The sequence below is a fragment of the Lepidochelys kempii genome, chromosome 12 (genome assembly GCF_965140265.1).
Source record: "Lepidochelys kempii isolate rLepKem1 chromosome 12, rLepKem1.hap2, whole genome shotgun sequence".
NCBI classification, from domain to species: Eukaryota; Metazoa; Chordata; order Testudines; family Cheloniidae; genus Lepidochelys; species Lepidochelys kempii.
In genome coordinates, this window is record NC_133267.1 from 2,869,240 (window position 1) to 2,894,452 (window position 25,213).

General features: G+C 45.2%; 1 protein-coding gene across 1 annotated transcript in view; it reads left to right on the forward strand.

The window, feature by feature from the left end:
• The window catches only part of HYDIN (HYDIN axonemal central pair apparatus protein), a 427,037-nt gene that overhangs the window by 91,689 nt on the left and 310,135 nt on the right, over nt 1-25,213 (forward strand). Inside the window, exon 7 of the mRNA XM_073307159.1 lies at nt 14,157-14,281. Within this exon, the coding sequence (XP_073163260.1) occupies nt 14,157-14,281 (125 nt within the window). The remainder of the gene's footprint in view (nt 1-14,156; nt 14,282-25,213) is intronic.

Consider the following 25,213-nt stretch of genomic DNA (forward strand, 5'->3'; position numbering starts at 1 on the left):
TTCCATCTCAACAATAAAATAATTAATACCAAACTCGATGTGCAGTTCAGTGGTGAGAGTGTCAGCCACGAAGCTAACCCAAAGTATCTTGGCGTTACACTGGACTGGAGTTTGATCTTTCAATAACACATCGAGAACACCCACGATAAGGTCAGATCTCATGTTGTGCTTATCAGGAGATGGCTGGAACATCATGGGGCCCCAGTACAAGGACCTTATGATCCACAACAATTATTTTGGTATATTCTGTGGCTGAATACTATGTGCCAGTGTGGTCTCACAGCAGTCTTGCTAAACTCCTTGATACTGAATTCAGTAACGCCATGCGCATAGTGTCAGGAACACTCAAATTGACTCTGGTTGACTGGCTCCCGGTCCTATTGCACATCCATCCTCCACAGATTAGAAGTGCTTCCTAGACATCTCACTTTCTCAAACACATCAATGCAAACATAAGGATCCCATTGCACGATGACCTGCAGAAGCCGCCAAAGACAAGATTAAAATCCCGCAACCCTCTATGGAACTGCATCAAGACCCTTACAATCAACTTCAATGCTGATGCTCAATGGAGAGCCACAAGGACTGTTTCAACTACTCAAAACAAACAGCTCGTCGATGACCCTGCCGAGGAATCACTGAGGTTTTGATTTATCTTGGACAGGCTGATTCAAATTGAATCGCATCAGGACATCTCATGGGAGATTGGGACAAACCCTCTTTAAATGGAAAATGAGGCAAACACCTGTATGCGACTCTGATCACCAGACACAAACAATGAAGCACATCATATCCGACTGTCCTCTTAGTTCTTTTGCCAGGAGCCTGAGGACATTCACCAGTTCACTGCTGTGGCAATGTGCTGGCTATCAAATCTAGATTTACATTTGTAGCTGTTGCTATTGACCTAAACCATACGAAAGAAGAAGGCTTCCTGTGGCTTCCTGCCACAGCCTCGCCAAGAAGCCTCTTGGTGAGGCTGTGGCAGCAAATAAATCAATGGGGACACAGCTGTCTGACCAATAGATGGCTGGCACAAACAGTCCACTACAAGAGTGCTTTAACTTAAAGCTGCACTTTATTTAGTCTCTAGCACTTACACATGTCTGCAACAGGTTAGTAAAACACTCCAAAAATTAATAATTACTAAAGTCTGGAGTGGTCTTCAAGTGGTACAATGACAGCCATCCGATTGGCCCATCTTTCAGCTGCTGTTGGGGACCCTAAGATGTGTCCACAAAGTTTCCCTGAATAGTCCAACTACCCCATACTTTTTCTCCTTATTTATTTGGGTTAGAGTAACAATAACATGTCAATAAAAAAAATGAAAAGGAGTACTTGTGGCACCTTAGAGACTAACCAATTTATTTGAGCATAAGCTTTCGTGAGCTACAGCTCACTTCATCGGATGCATACTGTGGAAAGTATAGATCTTTTAATACACACAAAGCATGAAAAAATGGGTGTTTACCACTACAAAAGGTTTTCTCTCCCCCGACCCCACTCTCCTGCTGGTAATAGCTTATCTAAAGTGATCACTCTCCTTACAATGTGTATGATAATCAAGGTGGGCCATTTCCAGCACAAATCCAGGGTTTAACAAGAATGTCTGGGGTGGGGGGTAGGAAAAAACAAGGGGAAATAGGTTACCTTGCATAATGACTTAGCCACTCCCAGTCTCTATTCAAGCCTAAGTTAATTGTATCCAATTTGCAAATGAATTCCAATTCAACAGTCTCTCGCTGGAGTCTAGTTTTGAAATTTTTTTGTTGTAATATCACAACTTTCATGTCTGTAATCACGTGACCAGAGAGACTGAAGTGTTCTCTAACTGGTTTATGAATGTTATAATTCTTGACATCTGATTTGTATCCATTTATTCTTTTACGTAGAGACTGTCCAGTTTGACCAATGTACATGGCAGAGGGGCATTGCTGGCACATGATGGCATATATCACATTGGTGGATGTGCAGGTGAACGAGCCTCTGATAGTGTGGCTGATTTATTAGGCCCTATGATGGTATCCCCTGAATAGATATGTGGGCACAGTTGGCAACGGGCTTTGTTGCAAGGATAGGTTCCTGGGTTAGTGGTTCTGTTGTGTGGTATGTGGTTGCTGGTGAGTATTTGCTTCAGGTTGGGGGGCTGTCTGTAGGCAAGGACTGGCCTGTCTCCCAAGATTTGTGAGAGTGTTGGGTCATCCTTCAGGATAGGTTGTAGATCCTTAATAATGCGTTGGAGGGGTTTTAGTTGGGGGCTGAAGGTGACGGCTAGTGGCATTCTGTTATTTTCTTTGTTAGGCCTGTCCTGTAGTAGGTGACTTCTGGGAACTCTTCTGGCTCTGTCAATCTGTTTCTTCACTTCCGTAGGTGGGTATTGTAGTTGTAAGAATGCTTGATAGAGATCTTGTAGGTGTTTGTCTCTGTCTGTGGGGTTGGAGCAAATGCGATTGTATCGCAGAGCTTGGCTGTAGACAATGGATCGTGTGGTGTGGTTTGGATGAAAGCTGGAGGCATGTAGGTAGGAATAGCGGTCAGTAGGTTTCCGGTATAGGGTGGTGTTTATGTGACCATCGTTTATTAGCAGTGTAGTGTCAAGGAAGTGGATCTCTTGTGTGGACTGGTCCAGGCTGAGGTTGATGGTGGGATGGAAATTGTTGAAATCACGGTGGAATTCCTCAAGGGCTTCTTTTCCATGGGTCCAGATGATGAAGATGTCATCAATAAAGCGCAAGTAGAGTAGGGGCAGCATTGTTCTAAGTCAGCCATAAAAATGTTGGCATACTGTGGGGCCAATTAACTTAGGCTTGAATAGAGACTGGGAGTGGCTAAGTCATTATGCAAGGTAACCTATTTCCCCTTGTTTTTTCCTACGCCCCCCCTCAGACGTTCTTGTTAAACCCTGGATTTGTGCTGGAAATGGCCCACCTTGATTATCATACACATTGTAAGGAGAGTGATCACTTTAGATAAGCTATTACCAGCAGAAGAGTGGGGTCGGGGGAGAGAAAACCTTTTGTAGTGGTAAACACCCAATTTTTCATGCTTTGTGTGTATAAAAAGATCTTCTATACTTTCCACAGTATGCATCCGATGAAGCGAGCTGTAGCTCACGAAAGCTTATGCTCAAATAAATTGGTGAGTCTCTAAGGTGCCACAAGTACTCCTTTTCTTTTTGCGAATACAAACTAACATGGCTGTTACTCTGAAATAAAAAAAATGTAAGCAAACAATTTCAAAGTTTAAGCAAGAGGTTTCCTCAAACCATTAGACAGATATGTTTTTGCAGAGTCTGCATGTCTTGACGGCCCTGACAAACACATCCCAAAGGGCAGATATAGATAAGCTTTCGTTTTTTCTAAAACACATACCTCAACAATTTCAACAGAGATCTTATCGGGAAGGACAGAGGGTCAGGCTCCCCACCTACTCCTCCTCACTGCTTCCTTAGTTATTCTAAGGCTGTTGCAGAGGCCTGCTAAGAGCTACTGATGTAGCTACATTTGGCCATATGCATGATAATCAATATTACAATTATCGGTAGCAGCCAGGCATCTTGCTGGTCCACCAAAATCTCCCCATACAGTGGCAGACATTGGGAATACCCATAACGGAATCCCTATCCATAGCAGAAAGAAAAGGAGAACTTGTGGCACCTTCATGCAGCCGATGAAGTGAGCTGTAGCTCACAAAAGCTTATGCTCAAATAAATGTGTTAGTCTCTATGGTGCCACAAGTCCTCCTTTTCTTTTTGTGGATACAGACTAACGCGGCTGCTACTCTGAAACCTATCTCTAGCAGGTATCTGATGGTAGGTACGCTGACCTGAACACTTCTGGCAGCAGAAGCAATCTGTGTACCCTTGAGAAACAAACCCTCAGCTGTATAGGAACAATTAATTTGTGACATTTGATCCTTCCTGACTGGTTCCGCTCAGCTGTCAGTGAAATGACTTGTTCGCCTTTAATACACTGAAGAGCAAAACTATGTTTTAGCTCAGGAGTTCTCAACCATTTTCTTGCTGAGGCCCCCCTCAACATGCTATAAAAACACCAGGGCCCAGCAGCGGGGGGGAGGGGGAAGAAATTGGGGCTCCAGTCCAAGGGGGACCCTTGGGCATAGGTATGGTTTTACTTTTATTGGGGTGTGGGGCAAGAGCTGGTGAGGCTTGAGCCAGCTCCGCACAGCAGTGTCCAGGGAGGGAGCACCACCTCCGCCCCCTGACTCACTCAGGAGGCCACCAAGTCTGTCTGGGCTGTGGGGGCCCTGTCAGGGTTCCCTCCCCACTCTGAACTCTAGGCTACAGAGATGTGGGGACCTGCATGAAAGACCCCTGAGCTTATTTTTACCAGCTGAGGTTAAAACTTCCCCAAGGCACAAATTCTTTGCCCTTGGAGGGTACGCTGCCACCACCAAGTGATTTAACAAAGAATCAGGGAAAGGACCACTTGGAGTTCCTATTCCTCCAAAATATCCCCCCCCCCCAAGCCCTTACACCACCCTTCCTGGGGAGGCTGGAGAATAGTATCCTAACCAATTGGTTACAAAGTGATCACAGACCCAAACCTCTGGGTCTTAGGACAATAGAGAAGTCAGTCAGGGTCTTAAAAGAAGGACTTTATTAAAAAAAAAGGTAAAAATCACCTCTGTAAAATCAGGATGGAAAATAACTTTACAGGGTAACAAAAGATTCAAAAACACAGCAGAACTTCCTCTAGGCTTAGTTCAAAGTTACAAAAAAAACACAAATAAATCTCCCCCCAGCAAAGGAAAAATTCACAAGCAGAACAAAAGATAATCTAACACGCCTTGCCTGGCTTTTACTTACAATTTTTGTAATACGACAGACTTTTAGGATGGTTTATAGGAGAAGGAGTTTTCTGACCTGATGCTTCTCTATTCACAAGAGAACACACCAAACAAAGCCTTCTGCCCCCAGATTTGAAAGTATCTTCTTTCCCCATTGGTCCTTTTGGTCAGGTGCCAACCAGGTTATTTGAGCTTCTTAACCCCTTACAGGTAAGGAGGAATTCTAGGCTACCCATAGCTGTATGGTTATGACAGGCCCGGAACCAAAAAATATAACTCAAAGTGGGGACTCAGTTCAAAAAGTTTGAAAACCACTTGGGGTGCAGGGAGCGGGTAGCTGGGGCTGTGTGCTGGTAAGGGAGTAGCTCAGGGTGCAGGGAGGGGATAGCTTGGGGCTGTGTGAAGGCAGGTGAGTAGCTAAGGGTGCAAGCAGGGGGTAGCTAGGGGCTGTGTATGGATGGGGCTGGGGGGTCACAGTGCAGCTCTCAGCTTTGGGGAGGAAGGTGCTGAGGCTCCTGGCTTTGGGGGAGGTTTGCCAGCTTCACCCCACAACGCTCCCAGCTTCAACGCTGGGGCTTGGGGCATCGGGTTTCAGCGGTGGAGCTCCTCGGTCCCTCTGAAAGAGCTCGCAGACCCCCATTTAAGAACCCTGTTTTAGCTGATGCCTAATCATCGGAATTCAACTCCCTCCATCACATTAAAGAGCAGTTATTAGGGAACCCGAGACAGCTTTCACCAGTCATAGGGGTTCATGGGATCCAACCATGGCAATTGGAATGCAGATGAACTACTGCATTTGGCAATCCAAGTATATGAACATTGGGGCTCATAATGGCCAGTGCTGCTTTCCCAATAGCAAACAGTCCAAGATTCCTCACTCAACTTCTCGGGATATATCTGCACTGCAGCTGAGAACCAGCCTCCCAGCCCGGGTAGCCAGAGTTAAGCTAGCGAGACTTAAGTTACTGCGCTATACATAGCAATATGAATGTTGTGGCTCCTTTGCAGACTTGGGCTGTCCTGAGCACGGGCCCAGGGGGTCTTGGGAGTGCGAGCTGTTACCTGATCCGTAACGTCCATGCTGCTATTTTTAAGTGCACTAGCTCAAGCCCTGCTAGTGGGAGTCTGTCTATCTGGGTGAGCTTGAGGCTCACTCTCAACTGCAGTGTAGACGGACCTGCAAGCTCCAGTGCTTCTCCCATTGAAATCAGTGGCAAAGCTCTCACTGACTAATGGCCCTTAATTGGAGCTACTTATCCTTAATGAGCAAAAACTCCAGCAATTTCATCAGCTGTCTATGGGTTCCTATCAATAATGCTCCGTATGTGCCATGCTCCAATTGTTCACCTTGTTTTTATATATGAATTACATTTCAAAACCACAGTGAGACACTCCAGACTGTGCTTTTCAGGATGATAATTTAACTACCAGCAAAATAATAAAAACAAATAGATCTTGGTCCTTTCAGAGGATGCTATAAGCCCCTCCCCCCACAAATCAGGCAGTCCTTGCCCAGAAATGCATTTCACCTGACTTATCCAGAAAATGATTCCAAGACATTAAGATGTTGAGACTTCCCTTTGATGAACCAGGAGTCCCTTGTTATGTTCTGTCTCAAATCACCATGTTTTTATGTCAATATTAATGCACAGCAAATTCTTATAATGACTTCTAACACACTGGAAAGAGCTTAAGCAGTCCAAGTACTTCTAGTAAGCATAGCCAATGTTCTTTACAGACTCACTTAGCAAGCACTCTTGATTCCTGCCATCCAGAATTACAACTTTCATCACTTGTGCTTAAATAGAGAATCTCCCATTAAATTCACTTACAATTAAATCCTCCTGTTAATGACACTTCAGTTACCTAGAAACTCAATTGCTGAGATTGTAATTGAAGTATTCTCTTCTCTTGTTTGACTTATTTACATGCTGAGATACCACTCTAGCTACAGTTTTGATCTTCATTGATTCAACGCCTTTACTTCTTAGAATTAACTGTAACTGAAATACCAATAGGTTATGATCCTTCTTAAATAGAATCAGGATATTTTTAAAATTGAAACAATGAAAACGATAGATTAAAAACCCCATTAATCATTCCCTCCTTTGGTCTCCTAGCAGTCTCATAGACTCATAGACATTAAGGTCAGAAGGGACCGTTATGATCATCTAGTCTGACCTCCTGCACCCACCCACTCTTGCAATAAACCTCTCACCTATGTCTGAGCTATTGAAGTCCTCAAACCATGGTTTAAAGACTTCAAGGTGCAGAGAATCATAGAATCATAGAATATCAGGGTTGGAAGGGACCTTAGGAGGTCATCATAGAATATCAGGGTTGGAAGGGACCCCAGAAGGTCATCTAGTCCAACCCCATGCTCAAAGCAGGACCAATTCCCAGTTAAATCATCCCAGCCAGGGCTTTGTCAAGCCTGACCTTAAAAACCTCTAAGGAAGGAGATTCTACCACCTCCCTAGGTAACGCATTCCAGTGTTTCACCACCCTCTTAGTGAAAAAGTTTTTCCTAATATCCAATCTAAACCTTCCCCACTGCAACTTGAGACCATTACTCCTCGTTCTGTCATCTGCTACCATTGAGAACAGTCTAGAGCCATCCTCTTTGGAACCCCCTTTCAGGTAGTTGAAAGCAGCTATCAAATCCCCCCTCATTCTTCTCTTCTGCAGGCTAAACAATCCCAGCTCCCTCAGCCTCTCCTCATAACTCATGTGTTCCAGTCCCCTAATCATTTTTGTTGCCCTTCGCTGGACTCTCTCCAATTTATCCACATCCTTCTTGAAGTGTGGGGCCCAAAACTGGACACAGTACTCCAGATGAGGCCTCACCAATGTCGAATAGAGGGGAACGATCACGTCGCTCGATCTGCTCGCTATGCCCCTACTTATACATCCCAAAATGCCATTGGCCTTCTTGGCAACAAGGGCACACTGCTGACTCATATCCAGCTTCTCGTCCACTGTCACCCCTAGGTCCTTTTCCGCAGAACTGCTGCCTAGCCATTCGTTCCCTAGTCTGTAGCTGTGCATTGGGTTCTTCCGTCCTAAGTGCAGGACCCTGCACTTATCCTTATTGAACCTCATCAGATTTCTTTTGGCCCAATCCTCCAATTTGTCTAGGTCTTTCTGTATCCTATCCCTCCCCTCCAGCGTATCTACCACTCCTCCCAGTTTAGTATCATCCGCAAATTTGCTGAGAGTGCAATCCACACCATCCTCCAGATCATTTATGAAGATATTGAACAAAACCGGCCCCAGGACCGACCCTTGGGGTACTCCACTTGATACTGGCTGCCAACTAGATATGGAGCCATTGATCACTACCCGTTGAGCCCGACAATCTAGCCAGCTTTCTACCCACCTTGTAGTGCATTCATCCAGCCCATACTTCCTTAACTTGCTGACAAGAATACTGTGGGAGACCGTGTCAAAAGCTTTGCTAAAGTCAAGAAACAATACATCCACTGCTTTCCCTTCATCCACAGAACCAGTAATCTCATCATAAAAAGTAATTAGATTAGTCAGGCATGACCTTCCCTTGGTGAATCCATGCTGACTGTTCCTGATCACTTTCCTCTCATGCAAGTGCTTCAGGATTGATTCTTTGAGGACCTGCTCCATGATTTTTCCAGGGACTGAAGTGAGGCTGACTGGCCTGTAGTTCCCAGGATCCTCCTTCTTCTCTTTTTTAAAGATTGGCACTACATTAGCCTTTTTCCAGTCATCTGGGACTTCCCCGGTTCGCCACGAGTTTTCAAAGATAATGGCCAATGGCTCTGCAATCACAGCCGCCAATTCCTTCAGCACTCTCGGATGCAACTCGTCCGGCCCCAAGGACTTGTGCACGTCCAGCTTTTCTAAATAGTCCCTAACCACCTCTATCTCCACAGAGGGCTGGCCATCTCTTCCCCATTTTGTGATGCCCAGCGCAGCAGTCTGGGAGCTGACCTTGTTAGTGAAAACAGAGGCAAAAAAAGCATTGAGTACATTAGCTTTTTCCACATCCTCTGTCACTAGGTTGCCTCCCTCATTCAGTAAGGGGCCCACACATTCCTTGGCTTTCTTCTTGTTGCCAACATACCTGAAGAAACCCTTCTTGTTACTCTTGACATCTCTGGCTAGCTGCAGCTCCAGGTGCGATTTGGCCCTCCTGATATCATTCCTACATGCCCGAGCAATATTTTTATACTCTTCCCTGGTCATATGTCCAACCTTCCACTTCTTGTAAGCTTCTTTTTTATGTTTAAGATCTGCTAGGATTTCACCATTAAGCCAAGCTGGTCGCCTGCCATATTTACTATTCTTTCGACTCATCGGGATGGTTTGTCCCTGTAACCTCAACAGGGATTCCTTGAAATACAGCCAGCTCTCCTGGACTCCTTTCCCCTTCAAGTTAGTCCCCCAGGGGATCCTGGCCATCCGTTCCCTGTGGGAGTCGAAGTCTGCTTTCCTGAAGTCCAGGGTCCGTATCCTGCTGCTTACCTTTCTTCCCTGTGTCAGGATCCTGAACTCAACCAACTCATGGTCACTGCCTCCCAGATTCCCATCCACTTTTGCTTCCCCCACTAATTCTTCCCGGTTTGTGAGCAGCAGGTCAAGAAAAGCTCCCCCCCTAGTTGGCTCCTCTAGCACTTGCGCCAGGAAATTGTCCCCTACGCTTTCCAAAAACTTCCTGGATTGTCTATGCGCCGCTGTATTGCTCTCCCAGCAGATATCAGGAAAATTAAAGTCACCCATGAGAATCAGGGCATGCGATCTAGTAGCTTCCGTGAGCTGCCGGAAGAAAACCTCATCTACCTCATCCCCCTGGTCCGCTGGTCTATAGCAGACTCCCACCACTACATCACTCTTGTTGCACACACTTCTAAACCTAATCCAGAGACACTCAGGTTTTTCTGCAGTTTCGTACCGGAGCTCTGAGCAGTCATACTGCTCCCTTACATACAGTGCTACTCCCCCACCTTTTCTGCCCTGCCTGTCCTTCCTGAACAGTTTATAACCATCCATGACAGTACTCCAGTCATGTGAGTTATCCCACCAAGTCTCTGTTATTCCGATCACGTCATAGTTCCTTGACATCACCAGGACCTCCAGTTCTCCCTGCTTGTTTCCAAGGCTTTGTGCATTTGTATATAAGCACTTGAGATAACCTGTTGATCGCCCCTCATTCCCAGTATGAGGCAGGAGCCCTCCCCTCACAGACATTCCTGCCTGTGCTTCCTCCCGGTATCCCGCTTTCCCACTTACCTCAGGGCTTTGGTCTTCTTCCCCCGGTGAACCTAGTTTAAAGCCCTCCTCACTAGGTTAGCCAGCCTGCTGGCAAAGATGCTCTTCCCTCTCTTCGTAAGATGGAGCCCGTCTCTGCCCAGCACTCCTCCTTCATGGAACACCATCCCATGGTCAAAGAAACCAAAGCCTTCTCTCCGACACCACCTGTGTAGCCATTCGTTGACTTCCACGATTCGACGCTCCCTACCTAGGCCTTTTCCTTCCACGGGGAGGATGGACGAGAACACCACTTGCGCCTCCAACTCCTTTATCCTTCTTCCATCTAGTCATCTATCCTTCAGGTCATCTAGTCCAACCCCCTGCTCAAAGCAGGACCCATCCCCAATTAAATCATCCCAGCCAGGGCTTTGTCAAGCCTGACCTTAAAAACTTCTAAGGAAGGAGATTCCACCAGCTCCCTAGGTAACGCATTCCAGTGCTTCACCACCCTTCTACTGAAAAAGTTTTTCCTAATATCCAACCTAAATCTCCCCCACTGCAACTTGAGACCATTACTCCTTGTCCTGTCATCCGCTACCACTGAGAATAGTCTAGATCCATCCTCTTTGGAACCACCTTTCAGGTAGTTGAAAGCAGCTATCAAATCCCCCCTCATTCTTCTCTTCTGTAGACTAAACTATCCCAGTTCCCTCAGCCTCTCCTCATAACTCATGTGTTCCAGTCCCCTCATCATTTTTGTTGCCCTCTGCTGGACTCTCTCCAATTTCTCCACATCCTTCTTGTAGTGTGGGGCCCAAAACTGGACACAGTACTCCAGATGAGGCCTCACCAATGTCGAATAGAGGGGAATGATCACATCCCTCAATCTGCTGGCAATTCCCTTCCTTATACATCCCAAAATGCCATTGGCCTTCTTGGCAACAAGGGCACACTGTTGACTCAGATCCAGCTTCTCATCCACTGTAACCCCTAGGTCCTTTTCCGCAGAACTGCTGCCTAGCCATTCGGTCCCTAGTCTGTAGCAGTGCATTGGGTTCTTCCGTCCTAAGTGCAGGACTCTGCACTTGTCCTTGTTGAACCTCATCAGATTTCTTTTGGCCCAATCCTCCAATTTGTCTAGGTCCGTCTGTATCCTATCCCTACCCTCCAGCATATCTACCTCTCTTCCCAGTTTAGTATTGTCTGCAAACTTCCAGAGTGTGCAATCCACACCATCCTCCAGATCATTTATGAAGATATTGAACAAAACCGGCCCCAGGACTGACCCTTGGGGCACTCCGCTTGATACTGGCTGCCAGCTAGACATGGAGCCATTGATCACTATCCGTTGAGCCCGACAATCTAGACAACTTTCTACCCTCCTTATAGTCCATTCATCCAGCCCATACTTCTTTAACTTGCTCCAATCCTCCAGCAAGTGAACTATGCCCCATGCTGTAGAGGAAGGCAAAAAACTCTCAGGGCTTCTTCCAATCTGCCCTGGAAGAAAATTCCTTCCCGACCCCAAATATGGTGATCAGCTGAACCCTGAGCATGTAGGCAAGATTTACCAGCCAGATACCCAGGAAAGAATTCTCTGTAGTAACTCAAATCCCATCCCATCTAACATCCCATCTCAGGCCATTGGGCAGATCTACCACTAATCGTCAAAAATCAATTAATTGCCAAAATCATGTTATCCCATCATACCATCTCCTCCATAAACTTATCAAGTTTAATCTTGAAGCCAGATAGGTCTTTTGCCCCCTCTGCTTCCCTTGGAAGGCTGTTCCAGAACTTCACTCCTCTGATGGTTAGAAACCATCATCTAATTTCAAGTCTAAACTTCCTGCTGGCCAGTTTATATCCATTTGTTCTTGTGTCCACATTGGTACTGAGTTTAAATAATTCCTCTCCCTCTCCGGTATTTATCCCTCTGATATATTTATAGAGAGCAATCATATCTCCCCTCAGTCTTCTTTTGGTTAGGCTAAACAAGCCAAGGTCTTTGAGTCTCCTTTCATAAGACATGTTTTCCATTCCTCGGATCATCCTAGTAGCCCTTCTCCGTACCTGTTCAGTTTGAATTCATCCTTCTTAAACATGGGAGACCAGAACTGCACACAGTATTCCAGGTGAGGTCTTGTATAATGGTACTAACACCTCATCTCTACTAGAAATACTTCGCCTGATGCATGCCAAGACCGCATTAGCTTTTTTCATGGCCATATCTCATTGGTGGCTCATAGTCATCCTGTGGTCAACCAATACCCCAAGGTCCTTCTCCTCCTCCATTACTTCTAATTGATGCGTCCCCAGCTTATAACAAAAATTCTTTTTGTTAATCCCTAAATGCATGACCTTACACTTCTCACTATTACATTTCAGCCTATTACTATTACTCCAGTTTACAAGGTCATCCAGATCCTCCTGTATGATATCCCGGTCCTTCTCTAAATTGGCAATACCTCCCAGCTTTGTATCATCCGCAAACTTTATTAGCACACTCCCACTTTTTGTGCCGAGGTCAGTAATAAAAAGATTAAATGAGATTGGTCCCAAAACCGATCCTGAGGAACTCCACTGGTAACCTCCCTCCAGTCTGACAGTTCACCTTTCAGTATAACCCGCTGTAGTCTCCCCTTTAACCAGTTCCTTATCCACCTTTCAACTTTCATATTGATCCCCATCTTTTCCAATTTAACTAATAATTCCACATGTGGCACCGTATCAAACGCCTTACTAAAGTCTTTCTTCTTTATGTCAGCCTTATAGGTTGTAGACTTTCTGGGAGAGGGACTATCTCCGATATTTATGCCTTGTGCAATGCAAGGTACCTTGCTAGTACTCAGCAAATAATTAATAATTATTTCATTTTGTGAAAATAGTTAGTCTAAAAGATGAGCTAGAAAAACCTCGCATAAAAACCAGATTTTAAAACAGAGTCTAGTCTCTGATGTGAGTTAATTGCTGTTAGGATTATTGTGTTCTTCAAAAAAAGTTGTGCAGTTGTGTTTGTATAACACCGACAGACCCCGGTCGTCAGTGGACGGGATCGAAGCTGGGACCTGTGGAGCTTAGTGCATGAGCCTCTCCTGCATGAGCTAAAAGCCAACTGGCTATTAGCTAAGGCTATTGAGCAGACTCAATCTCTTTCTCTCTCTCTCTAAGTCAGGGGTTCTCAAAGTGGGGGTCAGGACCCTCAGGAGGTCTCAAACTGGGGGTCAGGACCCCTCAGGGGGTCGCAAATTTATTTCATGGGGGGTCTCAAGCTGTCAGCCTCCACCCCAAACCCTGCTTTGCCTCCAGCATTTATAATGGTGTTAAATATATAAAAAAGTGTGTCCATTTATAAGGGGGGTCTCACTCAGAGGCTTGCTATGCAAAAGGGGTCACCAGGACAAATGTTTGAGAACCATTGCTCTAATTTGTCTCATTGCCACTACATGGGACAGAACACCACACCCAGAAGGTGTGTGGGTTACATACTTCCCCTAGCTGAGGAAGCATGACCCAAGCTTCAGAGACTTCCCAGTTGAAATCCTGGATGAGCCCCCAGTTGTTACGCCGACAGACCCCTGTCATCAGCAGACGGGATGGGACCTCTGAAGCTAAATGCATGAGTGTCTACTGCATGAGCTAAAAGCCAGCGAGTTATTAGCTAAGGCTGTAGAGCAGACTCAGTCTCCTCCTCCCTCTCTCTCTCAGTGGTCTTGGTGCCCCTAGATGGGACGGGGCACCACACCCAGGAAGTGTGTGAGGTACACTTGCTGACTCATTTTTATTTCAGTGGCTGCTAGAATGGGACTCAGTGGGCCTGATTCTAGAACTCTATAGACCATCACAGAATCATCCCATACAAGTGGAAATTTACAAGGGGCTGGGATTTCATTTGATTACAGACTGATTACATCCCAGTAATAATTTGAGGTGTGAGATCTCTGCAGAAAGTTGGGGTCACTGAGCCAGATTCTGATCTTACAAACCCTGATTTAAGTGCCTCCTAATATACACAGGTGTAAAAAAGGAGAACAAGAACTAATAATCAGTTTGCATGTCTGTTAGCCATCAAAGGGTGTATCCCAGTTTAGGCCTGATGTGTCATTTTCATTGTGTTGCAGCCCTTTCTCTGTAGAGCCGTGCATTGGGACACTGGGTGTTGGGGAGACCATGCAGCTAACAGTAGAGTTCCAGCCGCTGGAAATAGGTGATCACTCCAAGGACCTGATTGTTCATTATGACACAGGTGAGTGCTGTGCTGTGTAAGTACTCCATATATTTCCAATCAAAAACCTGGAGTTAAAAAAGAGTTAAGGCTGGTAGCCTGTTTCAGTGGAGTCCAGCCAATGCCCCAAAATAATATTAAAATGGCTTTACACAAACTGCCCCTTTTCAGACCTCGAAACGTTTGAGTGCCTGGAAATGAACAGTCAAAGGATTCGGCCTGTACATATTTGTCTGCGTCGAGCACAATGTGGTCTTGATCCATGCTGGGGGTTCCGTTGTGATACATAATGAAATAATTGTTTGTCACTCACTATCGCCCCCACCCATCCAAATGTAACTTTACCAGCTCGATTGTATCCAAATAGAAGTCAAGGTCAAAATAGTTGGTGACTAGAGGATTAATGGAAATGGATCTCTTGAAAAGTATGGGTTGGATGAATGGACTATAAGGTGGATAGAAAGCTGGCTAGATCGTCAGGCTCAGTGGGTAGTAATCAACGGCTCGATGTCTAGTTGGCAGCCGGTATTAAGCGGAGTGTCCCAAGAGTTGGTCCTGGGGCTGGTTTTGTTCTATATCTTCATTCATGATCTGGAGGAAGGAGTGGATTGCACCCTCAGCAAGTTTGCAGATGACACTAAACTGGGAGGAGTGGTAGGTATGCTGGAGGGTAGGGATAGGATATAGAGGGGTTATGGTGGATGAGAAGCTGGATACGAGTCAACAGTGTGCCCTTGTTGCCAAGAAGACTAACTGCATTTGGGGCTGTATACGTAGGGGCATTGCCAGCAGATCATGGGACGTAATCATTTCCCTCTATTTGGCATTGGTGAGGCCTCATCTGGAGTTCTGGGTCCAATTTTGGGCCCCACACTACAAGAAGGATGTGGAAAAATTGGAAAGAGTCCAGCGGACGGTGACAAAAATGATTAGGGGTCTGGAGCACATGACTTATGAGGAGAGGCTGAGGGAAATGGGATTGTTTAGTCTGCAGAAGAGAAGAATGAGGGGTGATTTGATAGCTGCTTTCAAGTACCTGAAAGGGGGTTCTAAAGAGGATGGATCTAGACTGTTCTCAGTGGTAGCAGATGACAGAACAAGGAGTATTGGTCTCAAGTTGCAGTGGGGGAGGTTTAGGTTGGATATTAGGAAAATCTTTTTCACTAGGAGGGTGGTGAAGCACTGGAATGGGTTACCTAGAGAGGTGGTGAAATCTCCTTCCTTCGAGGTTTTTAAGGTCAGGCTTGACAAAGCCCTGGCTGGGATGATTTAGTTGGGGATTATTAGGTCCTGCTTTGAGCAGGGGGTTGGACTAGATGACCTTCTGAGGTCCCTTCATATTCTATGATTCTGTGTTTCTAAGTTACTTTGATCTGTGTGACGAGGCAAATTAATACCCTTTTGGTCATCCTTGTTCTAGAAGGAATGAGGATTTGTGCTGGCTGACCTAATAAATCTTAGTATCAATAAAGAATCATTGGTGTATTTACCTTTGTCTGACGGAGAAGTCATCTTCTGCCCCTTGTTCTAATTCTTGGTCCTGAGAAGCTTGATCTACATTAATGTGGTTAACACCATGCAACCTAAGAAACGGTTCTATTTGTCCCAAGTATGTATGGGTTGGTAAAAAGCTTTGACTTGTACAGACTAACCTTTCTAGCGCTATGGGTATTAATGCCTTTATTTAATATTTGGCATTTTCTGGTACCCTGACTGAGAATTGTTCAGTCCTATACTTTCTTCTTTTGATCACACTGTCCTTTAAAAGAAAGGCATTAAAGTTCCAGATGGAAAGCAACTGAAGTGCCTCATTTGTATGTGTGCACCATTTTCACTGCTTCCTTAACGAAGCCAGAGGATAAAAAACAAAGGACCAGATCCTTCATGGTGTAAATTAGAACGAGCTGAGTTGGAGATCTGGGTTGTGAGGAAAGAGCAGGGGAGTTGTATCCTTATGTATCAAAGATGCTAATGATAAAACTACCTGAATATATTGAGAAATAGTGAAAGTGCCATGCGGCCTAACCACACATCATTTCTACATTGGTAGAACTCCTTTGATTTCAATAGGGGTAACACCTGATTTATAAATGAGATCAGAATCAGGTCCAGGATCTACATGACACAGACTGAGGTTTTCAATCTGATTCTCAATGCACAGAAATCCCTGTCATCTAATCTGATCCCCCACTACAGCTGGAATAGGTGCTGGAACAAGGGGTGCTGGAACTAGAGGTGCTGGGGGTGCTGCTGCACCCCCTGGCTTGAAATGGTTTCCATTATATGTAAGGTTTCCAGTTTGGTTCAATGGCTCTCAACACCCCATTATAAAATTGTTCTAGCATCCCTAACAGCTAGTCCCCTTGCTGGCACAGAGGAGATAAGAGTGGATGGGCCACAGAGATAGATAGAACTAGTGTCTCACTCCCCTAAGAGGTGGTCCTTCTTCACTGGGGTTGAAATATATTCTAGGAGTGATGTGGGGGAAGCCTGCACTGCACGTTCTGTAGATAAATACAGGACTTCACTCCCCATCACTATGACAACTTTCAATGGGACTAAATTCATTAAAGCAAAACAAGAGAGAGATAAAGAACAAGGGAAAAATTAAGGATCATCTCTGTTGCTTTGTAGCATACAAAGAAGTAGGTGACTGCAGAGATTGATCAAATGCTTCAATTCCATTTCAGCTATTAATCAGTCTCAAAAGCTGCTTATTGCAAGTGTATTACAGAGCAGCTGAGATCCCATTACACAGCCTAACACAGCAGACCCTTGCTAATTTATACTGCGCTGAGTCATACACCCATAACTCGCAACCCAAAAGCAGGCACATCTCTCTTACAAAGCTGCACAACAGATCATTTTCTAGTGAAATACAAACTATAAAGACTAAATGGCAGTTCAGTACATTGTGATGCATTTTCCTTGTATTATTGTTTTTCGTTAATTCCTCACTAACTTATATTCTCATTGGGTCTTCCAGTTGTTAATGTGATTTAGAGAGGGGCTACCATCTGTTACGTTATTGTTACTGTGACGTTGCACTCTATATGATTTTATGGAAATATGCTAATGAGTGTGTCTATAATGTAACTGGAATATGCTTTATGTGAAAGGTTTCTTGTAAGGTATCATTATAAAGCTTCAGAGTCGCAACCGTGTTCATCTGTATCCACAAAAAGAAAAGGAGGACTTCTGGCACCTTAGAGACGAACAAATTTATTTGAGCATAAGCTTTCGTGAGCTACAGCTCACTTCATCGGATGCATTCAGTGGAAAATACAGTGGGGAGATTTATATACACAGAGAACATGAAACAATGGGTGTTACCATACACACAGTAACGAGAGTGATCAGGTAAGGTGAGCTATTACCAGCAGAAGAGCCCAGGGGGAAAAAACCTTTTGTAGTGATAATCAAGGTGGGCCATTTCCAGCAGTTGACGAAACCGTGTGAGGAACAGTGGGGGCAGGGGGAAATAGTTTTACTTTGTGTAATGACACATCCACTCCCAGTCTTTATTCAAGCCTAAGTTAATTGTATCCAGTTTGCAAATTAATTCCAATTCAGCAGTCTCTCATTGGAGTCTGTTTTTGAAGTTTTTTTCCTCAGCTCTCGTCCCCTAATGCCCCTACTCTACTTACGCTACATTGATGACATCTTCATCATCTGGACCGATGGAAAAGAAGCCCTTGAGGAATTCCACCATGATTTCAACAATTTCCATCCCACCATCAACCTCAGCCTGGCCCTGTCCACACAACAGATCCACTGGACACTACAGTGCTAATAAGTGATGGTCACATAAACACCACCCTATACCGGAAACCTACTGACCGCTATGCTTACCTACATGCCTCCAGTTTTCATCCAGACCACACCACACGATCCATTGTCTACAGCCAAGCTCTACAATAGAACCGCATTTGCTCCAACCCCTCAGACAGAGACAAACACCTACAAGATCTCTATCAAGTGTTCTTACAACTACAGTACCCACCTACTGAAGTGAAGAAACAGATTGACAGAGCCAGAAGAGTACCCAGAAGTTACTTACTACAGGACAGGCCCAACAAAGAAAATAACAAAATGCCTCTAGCCATCACCTTCAGCCCCCAACTAAAACCTCTCCAACGCATCATCAAGGATCTACAACCTATCCTGAAGAACGACCCATCACTCTCACAGATCTTGGGAGACAGGCCAGTCCTTGCTTACAGACAGCCCCCCAACCTGAAGCAAATATTCACCAGCAACCACACACCACACAATAGAACCACTAACCCAGGAATCTATCCTTGCAACAAAGCCCGTTGCCAACTGTGTCCACATATTTATTCAGGGGACACCATCACAGGGCCTAATCACATCAGCCACACTATCAGAGGCTCATTCACCTGCACATCTACCAATGTGATATATGCCACATCTGATATATGTGATATATGCACATCTACCAATGTGATATATGTGGCATTGCCAGCAATGCCCCTCTGCCATGTACATTGGCCAAACTGGACAGTCTCTACGTAAAAGAATAAATGGACACAAATCAGACGTCAAGAATTATAACATTCAAAAATCAGTCGGAGAACACGTCAATCTCTTTGGTCACTCGATTACAGACCTAAAAGTGGCAATTCTTCAGCAAAAAAACTTCAGAAACAAACTCCAAGCAGCGACTGCTGAATTGGAATTAATTTGCAAACTGGTTACAATTAACTTAGGCTTGAATAAGGACTGGGAGTGGATGTGTCATTACACAAAGTAAAACTAAGTAAAAAGCAATGTCTAGCAATGTCAGTGTCATAGAATATCAGGGTTGGAAGGGACCTCAGGAGGTCATCTAGTCCAACCCCCTGCTCAAAAGCAGGACCCATCCCCAATTAAATCATCCCAGCCAGTGCTTTGTCAAGCATGACCTTAAAAACTTCTAAGGAAGGAGATTCCACCACCTCCCTAGGCAACGCATTCCAGTGTTTCACCACCCTCCTAGTGAAAAAGTTTTTCCTAATATCCAACCTAAACCTCCCCCACTGCAACTTGAGACCATTACTCCTTGTCCTGTCCTCTTCCACCACTGAGAATAGTCTAGAACCATCCTCTCTGGAACCACCTCTCAGGTAGTTGAAAGCAGCTATCAAATCCCCCCTTATTCTTCTCTTTCTGCAGACTAAACAATCCCAGTTCCCTCAGCCTCTCCTCATAAGTCATGTGTTCCAGAAACCTAATCATTTTTGTTGCCCTTCGCTGGACTCTTTCCAATTTATCCACATCCTTCTTGTGGTGTGGGGCCCAAAACTGGACACAGTACTCCAGATGAGGCCTCACCAATGTCGAATAGAGGGGGACGATCACGTCCCTCGATCTGCTCGCTATGCCCCTATTTATACATCCCAAAATGCCATTGGCCTTCTTGGCAACAAGGGCACACTGTCGACTCATATCCAGCTTCTCGTCGATTGTCACCCCTAGGTCCTTTTCCGCAGAACTGCTGTCGAGCCATTCGGTCCCTAGTCTGTAGCTGTGCATTGGGTTCTTCCGTCCTAAGGGCAGGACCCTGCACGTATCCTTATTGAACCTCATCAGATTTATTTTGGCCCAATTTGTCTAGGTCCCACTCCTCCCAGTTTAGTATCATCCGCAAATTTGCTGAGAGTGCAATCCACACCATTCTCCAGATCATTTATGAAGATATTGAACAAAACCGGCCCCAGGACCGACCCCTGGGGCACTCCACTTGACACCAGCTGCCAACTAGACATGGAGCCATTGATCACTACCCGTTGAGCCCGACAATCTAGCCAACTTTCTACCCACCTTATAGTGCATTCATCCAGCCTATACTTCTTTAACTTGCTGACAAGAATACTGTGGGAGACAGTGTCAAAAGCTTTGCTAAAGTCAAGATACAATACATCCACTGCTTTCCCTTCATCCACAGAACCAGTAATCTCATCATAGAAGGCGATTAGATTAGTCAGGCATGACCTTCCCTTGGTGAATCCATGCTGACTGTTCCTGATCACTTTCCTCTCATGTAAGTGCTTCAGGATTGATTCTTTGAGGACCTGCTCCATGATTTTTCCAGGGACTGAGGTGAGGCTGACTGGCCTGTAGTTCCCAGGATCCTCCTTCTTCCCTTTTTTAAAGATTGGCACTACATTAGCCTTTTTCCAGTCATCTGGGACTTCCCCCGTTCGCCACGAGTTTTCAAAGATAATGGCCAATGGCTCTGCAATCACAGCCGCCAGTTCCTTTAGCACTCTCGGATGCAACTCGTCCGGCCCCATGGACTTGTGCACGTCCAACTTTTCTAAAATAGTCCCTAACCACCTCTTTCTCCACAGAGGGCTGGCCATCTATTCCCCATGTTGTGATGCCCAGTGCAGCAGTCTGGGAGCTGACCTTGTTCGTGAAGACAGAGGCAAAAAAAGCATTGAGTACATTAGCTTTTTCCACATCCTCTGTCACTAGGTTGCCTCCCTCATTCATTAAGGAGCCCACACTTTCCTTGGCTTTCTTCTTGTTGCCAACATACCTGAAGAAACCCTTCTTGTTACTCTTAACATCTCTCGCTAGCTGCAGCTCCAGGTGCGATTTGGCCCTCCTAATTTCATTCCTACATGCCCGAGCAATATTTTTATACTCCTCCCTGGTCATATGTCCAACCTTCCACTTCTTGTAAGCTTCTTTTTTATGCTTAAGATCCGCTAGGATTTCACCGTTAAGCCAAGCTGGTCGCCTGCCATATTTACTATTCTTTCAACACATTGGGATGGTTTGTCCCTGTAACCTCAATAAGGATTCTTTAAAATACAGCCAGCTCTCCTGGACTCCTTTCCCCTTCATGTTAGTCCCCCAGGGGATCCTACCCATCCGTTCCCTGAGGGAGTCGAAGTCTGCTTTCCTGAAGTCCAGGGTCCGTATCCTGCTGCTTACCTTTCTTCCCTGTGTCAGGATCCTGAACTCAACCAACTCATGGTCACTGCCTCCCAGATTCCCATCCACTTTTGCTTACCCCACTAATTCTTCCTGGTTTGTGAGCAGCAGGTCAAGAAAAGCTCCCCCCCAGTTGGCTCCTCTAGCACTTGCACCAGGAAATTGTCCCCTACGCTTTCCAAAAACTTCCTGGATTGTCTATGCACCGCTGTATTGCTCTCCCAGCAGATATCAGGAAAATTAAAGTCACCCATGAGAACCAGGGCATGCGATCTAGTAGCTTCCGCGAGCTGCTGGAAGAAAGCCTCATCCACCTCATCCCCCTGGTCCGGTGGTCTATAGCAGACTCCCACCACTACATCACTTCTGTTACTCACACTTCTAAACTTAATCCAGAGACTCTCAGGTTTTTCTGCAGTTTCGTACCGGAGCTCTGAGCAGTCATACTGCTCTCTTACAGTGCTACTCCCCCACCTTTTCTGCCCTGCCTGTCCTTCCTGAACAGTTTATAACCATCCATGACAGTACTCCAGTCATGTGAGTGTCCATTGTTGAAAGCTGAGGTTACACGGTGAGTGTGAGAGTGTTGCATTGCCCGTCATTTCTGTACCAATAGGCTGGCCTTTCCTTCTGTGCCAGTGGTGCCATGAAGGAATGGGAAGAACAAAATGGCTTGTCTCCACAGTACAGATCATGGTGGTGAATCATAGCAGGCAGGGATTTAGTAGTGAAAATCTGGAGGTTATCGGGACCTTGTGCTTTAGCTTTCTTTATAATGTGTGGGGTTTACTGCTGATAAAGCTCTTCTACTGTTTAGGGCTCATTTCAATGTACAGTGGGTTCATTAAAAACTTTGCACTCACACCCCGAATACCTGTTGGAACTGGATCATTTTCCTATATACAGAATAGATGTCACTGTGATACTAAATTCACAGAGGCAAACTGTGAGCTTCTGCTGACCACATCTATATATGCTGATGGATATACAAGTCCCTGTTTGTTCATTTTAATGCAATTCTTGATTCTTTTGATATCAGATAGATTTACAGTAGTTACCTGAACCAGTCTCAGGGGCTTGGACAGTCTAATTTCTGAGCAGTGACCTCTTTTGAATCACTAGTTAATTTCTTTAATGTTTCTGTCCACACATTTTTGATTTCTAGAGCTAGTTACAGTAGTGATTTTTCTGCTGTTTTAGATGGGGCTGTTCTACTTGTTACAGAGTTGGCTGGGAACCACTGTCTCTCTCCATGGCCCTGTGTATTGAGACAGATTATCTGTCACTGTAAGGGTACATGGGGGAGAATTATGTTTGAGTCTGATTTTAGATATCTGTTGGCACAACTTTCTAGCTCAGAAAGCAAGAAAAACCTGTTAATGCAACACTAGGATTAGGGCTTTCGTTCCCTAAGGTCTGGAGATGCCCAACCCGGTTTGCAGAGCAACAGTAACTCACTCACCTGTATGTGCACAGCTCTGTGTAATAGCGAAGAGCACAATAACTATGTGCGAAGTGTGTTCCTGGTGCAGTAAGCAAATCTCCATTGATTTCAGTGGAGGAGTGTTAGCTGTGAAACTGGGCCTCTCTATGCAAGAGCTGAGTTCTGTTTGCTGTGGGACCATTGTTCACTTAAAATCTGAGTGTTGGCATTGCATTTAATTAATTTTTTCTGCCAAAATTTATATTTCAGCCAGGCGGGTACCATAGCTCATCATTATCACAACATCAATAATGGTTAAAAATAGGCACCATCATCCTGTATATACTGCAGCCACGTCTTTCAGAGCTTCCTCATTCTCTGATAGCGCTGGGCTCTTCCTCAAATATATTCTGAGAGATTCCTCCACTTTGCTTCCATTTGTAGTGAAGCCTGTTCCATGACTCCCAGTAATTCCAGTGACACAATGTATGATTGCAGGAGACATCTAACTCGTCTATGCTCCCCAAGGGTGGTGCAGAGCAACTGATGGGCCCCTTTTGTCCACCCAGTTAAAGAAAGGGCTGAGATTGGGGGCACTGCTTTGCCTGTCCCAAAAACCATTTGGAGCATAGCACTTAGATCAGAGAGCTGCCTGAGGACAACACAGCTTATCCTGTTGACCAGTATTGTTTCATTGCTTCCTTGTACTCCCACATCAGTCTGTCTCCAGCTGGTGTCTCTTGTCTTCTACTTAGCTTGTGAGCTTTTGCAGGCAGGGACCATTTGTTTATTCTGCGTCTGCACAGGGATTCTGGTCCAAGGCGAGCGCCTGGATACTACTGTAATACAAGTAATAAATTGAAGAATGTCCTGAGCTTTCGTTCCAGTCTGAAAAACAATTCTTTAAAACTGTAGATTTCATCAGTGGCAATTATTAAGGGATGACTTTTATAAATGAACAATTGCTGAAGGCCAGCATAAATAAAGCAGTGATTTAACAATGTCCAGAAGAGGCTCCTGGATACAGGCTGGTGGGAACAATATTGAAATTACCTGCACGTAGAAGTCTCTCACTTCAAGAACTGTAACTGGTGTACTACCATGAAGGAAATTTGAGTATGGGAGCTTACATATGGCCTCTCCTCAGCCCAGTGAAGATCAAGTAGATCGCTGAGGCAATGCAGTTAGTCTCCCTGGAAGTGAGAAGGACCAAGTGCCTCATTCTTGAGTATTACCTGCTGGTGACTCCAGGGATGGTCCAGTGGATAAGGTGTAGGTTTGGGAGAGCTGGGTTCTCTTCTCCATTTTGCCACAGACTCCCTGCGTAATCATGGGCAAGTCACTCTCTGTGCCTTAGTTCCCCGTCTGTACAACAGGGAGTATAGAGGATAAAAATACATTAATGCTTGTGAGGTAGAGTCATAGAATATTAGGGTTGGAAGAGACATCAGGAGGTCATCTAGTCCAACCCCCTACTCATGACAGGACCAACACCAACTAAATCATCCCAGCCAGGGCTTGGTCAAGCTGGGCCTTAAAAACCTCTAAGGATGGAGATTCCACCACCTCCCTAGGTAACCCATTCCAGTGCTTCACCACCCTCCTAGTGAAATAGTGTTTCCTAATATACAACCTAGACCTCCCCCACTGCAACTTGAGACCCTTGCTCCTTGTTCGGTCATCTGCCACCATTGAGAACAGCCGAGTTCTATCCTCTTTGGAACCTCCCTTCAAGTAGTTGAAGGCTGCTATCAAATCCCCCAAATCCCCCATCACTCTTTTCTTCTGCAGACTAAATAACCCCAGTTCCCTCAGCCTCTCCTCGTAAGTCATGTGCCCCATCCCTCTGATCATTTTCGTTGCCCTCCGCTGGACTCTCTCCAATTTGTCCACATCCTTTCTGTATTGGGGGGACCAAAACTGGACGCAATACTCCATATGTAGCCTCACCAGTGCCGAACAGAGGGGAACGATCACGGCCCTCGATCTGCTGGCAATGCTGCTACTACTACAGCCCAATATGCCGTTGGCCTTTTCGGCAATGAGGGCACACTGCTGACTCGTATCCACATTCTCATCCACTGTTATTGCCAGGTCCTTTTCTGCAAAACTGCTGCTTAGCCAGTTGGTCCCCAGCCTGTAGCAGTGCATGGGATTCTTCCTTCCTAAGTGCAGGACTCTGCACTTGTTCTTGTTGAACCTCATCAGATTCACATACTCTGCTAACATACTGTGGTAACTGTGGCCATATAAGTACCAAACAAGACAGATATGGAGCCATATTAATGCCCATCTGAGTGACAGGCTATAATTTTTACTTGCATTTCCAGTAATGAATTATGAGGACTTTCTCATACCTGTAAATCTTCAACTGCATTTATTGCTTAAAGAGGTGATAGCAAAGCCCGATTGAACCTTTGAAAGCCGGGACAAAAAGAGTTAAATCTGAATTTCCATATTTCCTAGGCATTCAAAACTTTAGACATCTGCTCATGTTAGCTTCTTAAGAGATTCTCATTACAAATCCCAGCAAAACAAAGGTGGTAAGGAATAAAGGAGCAATACATATCAATGAAGATGAGAAA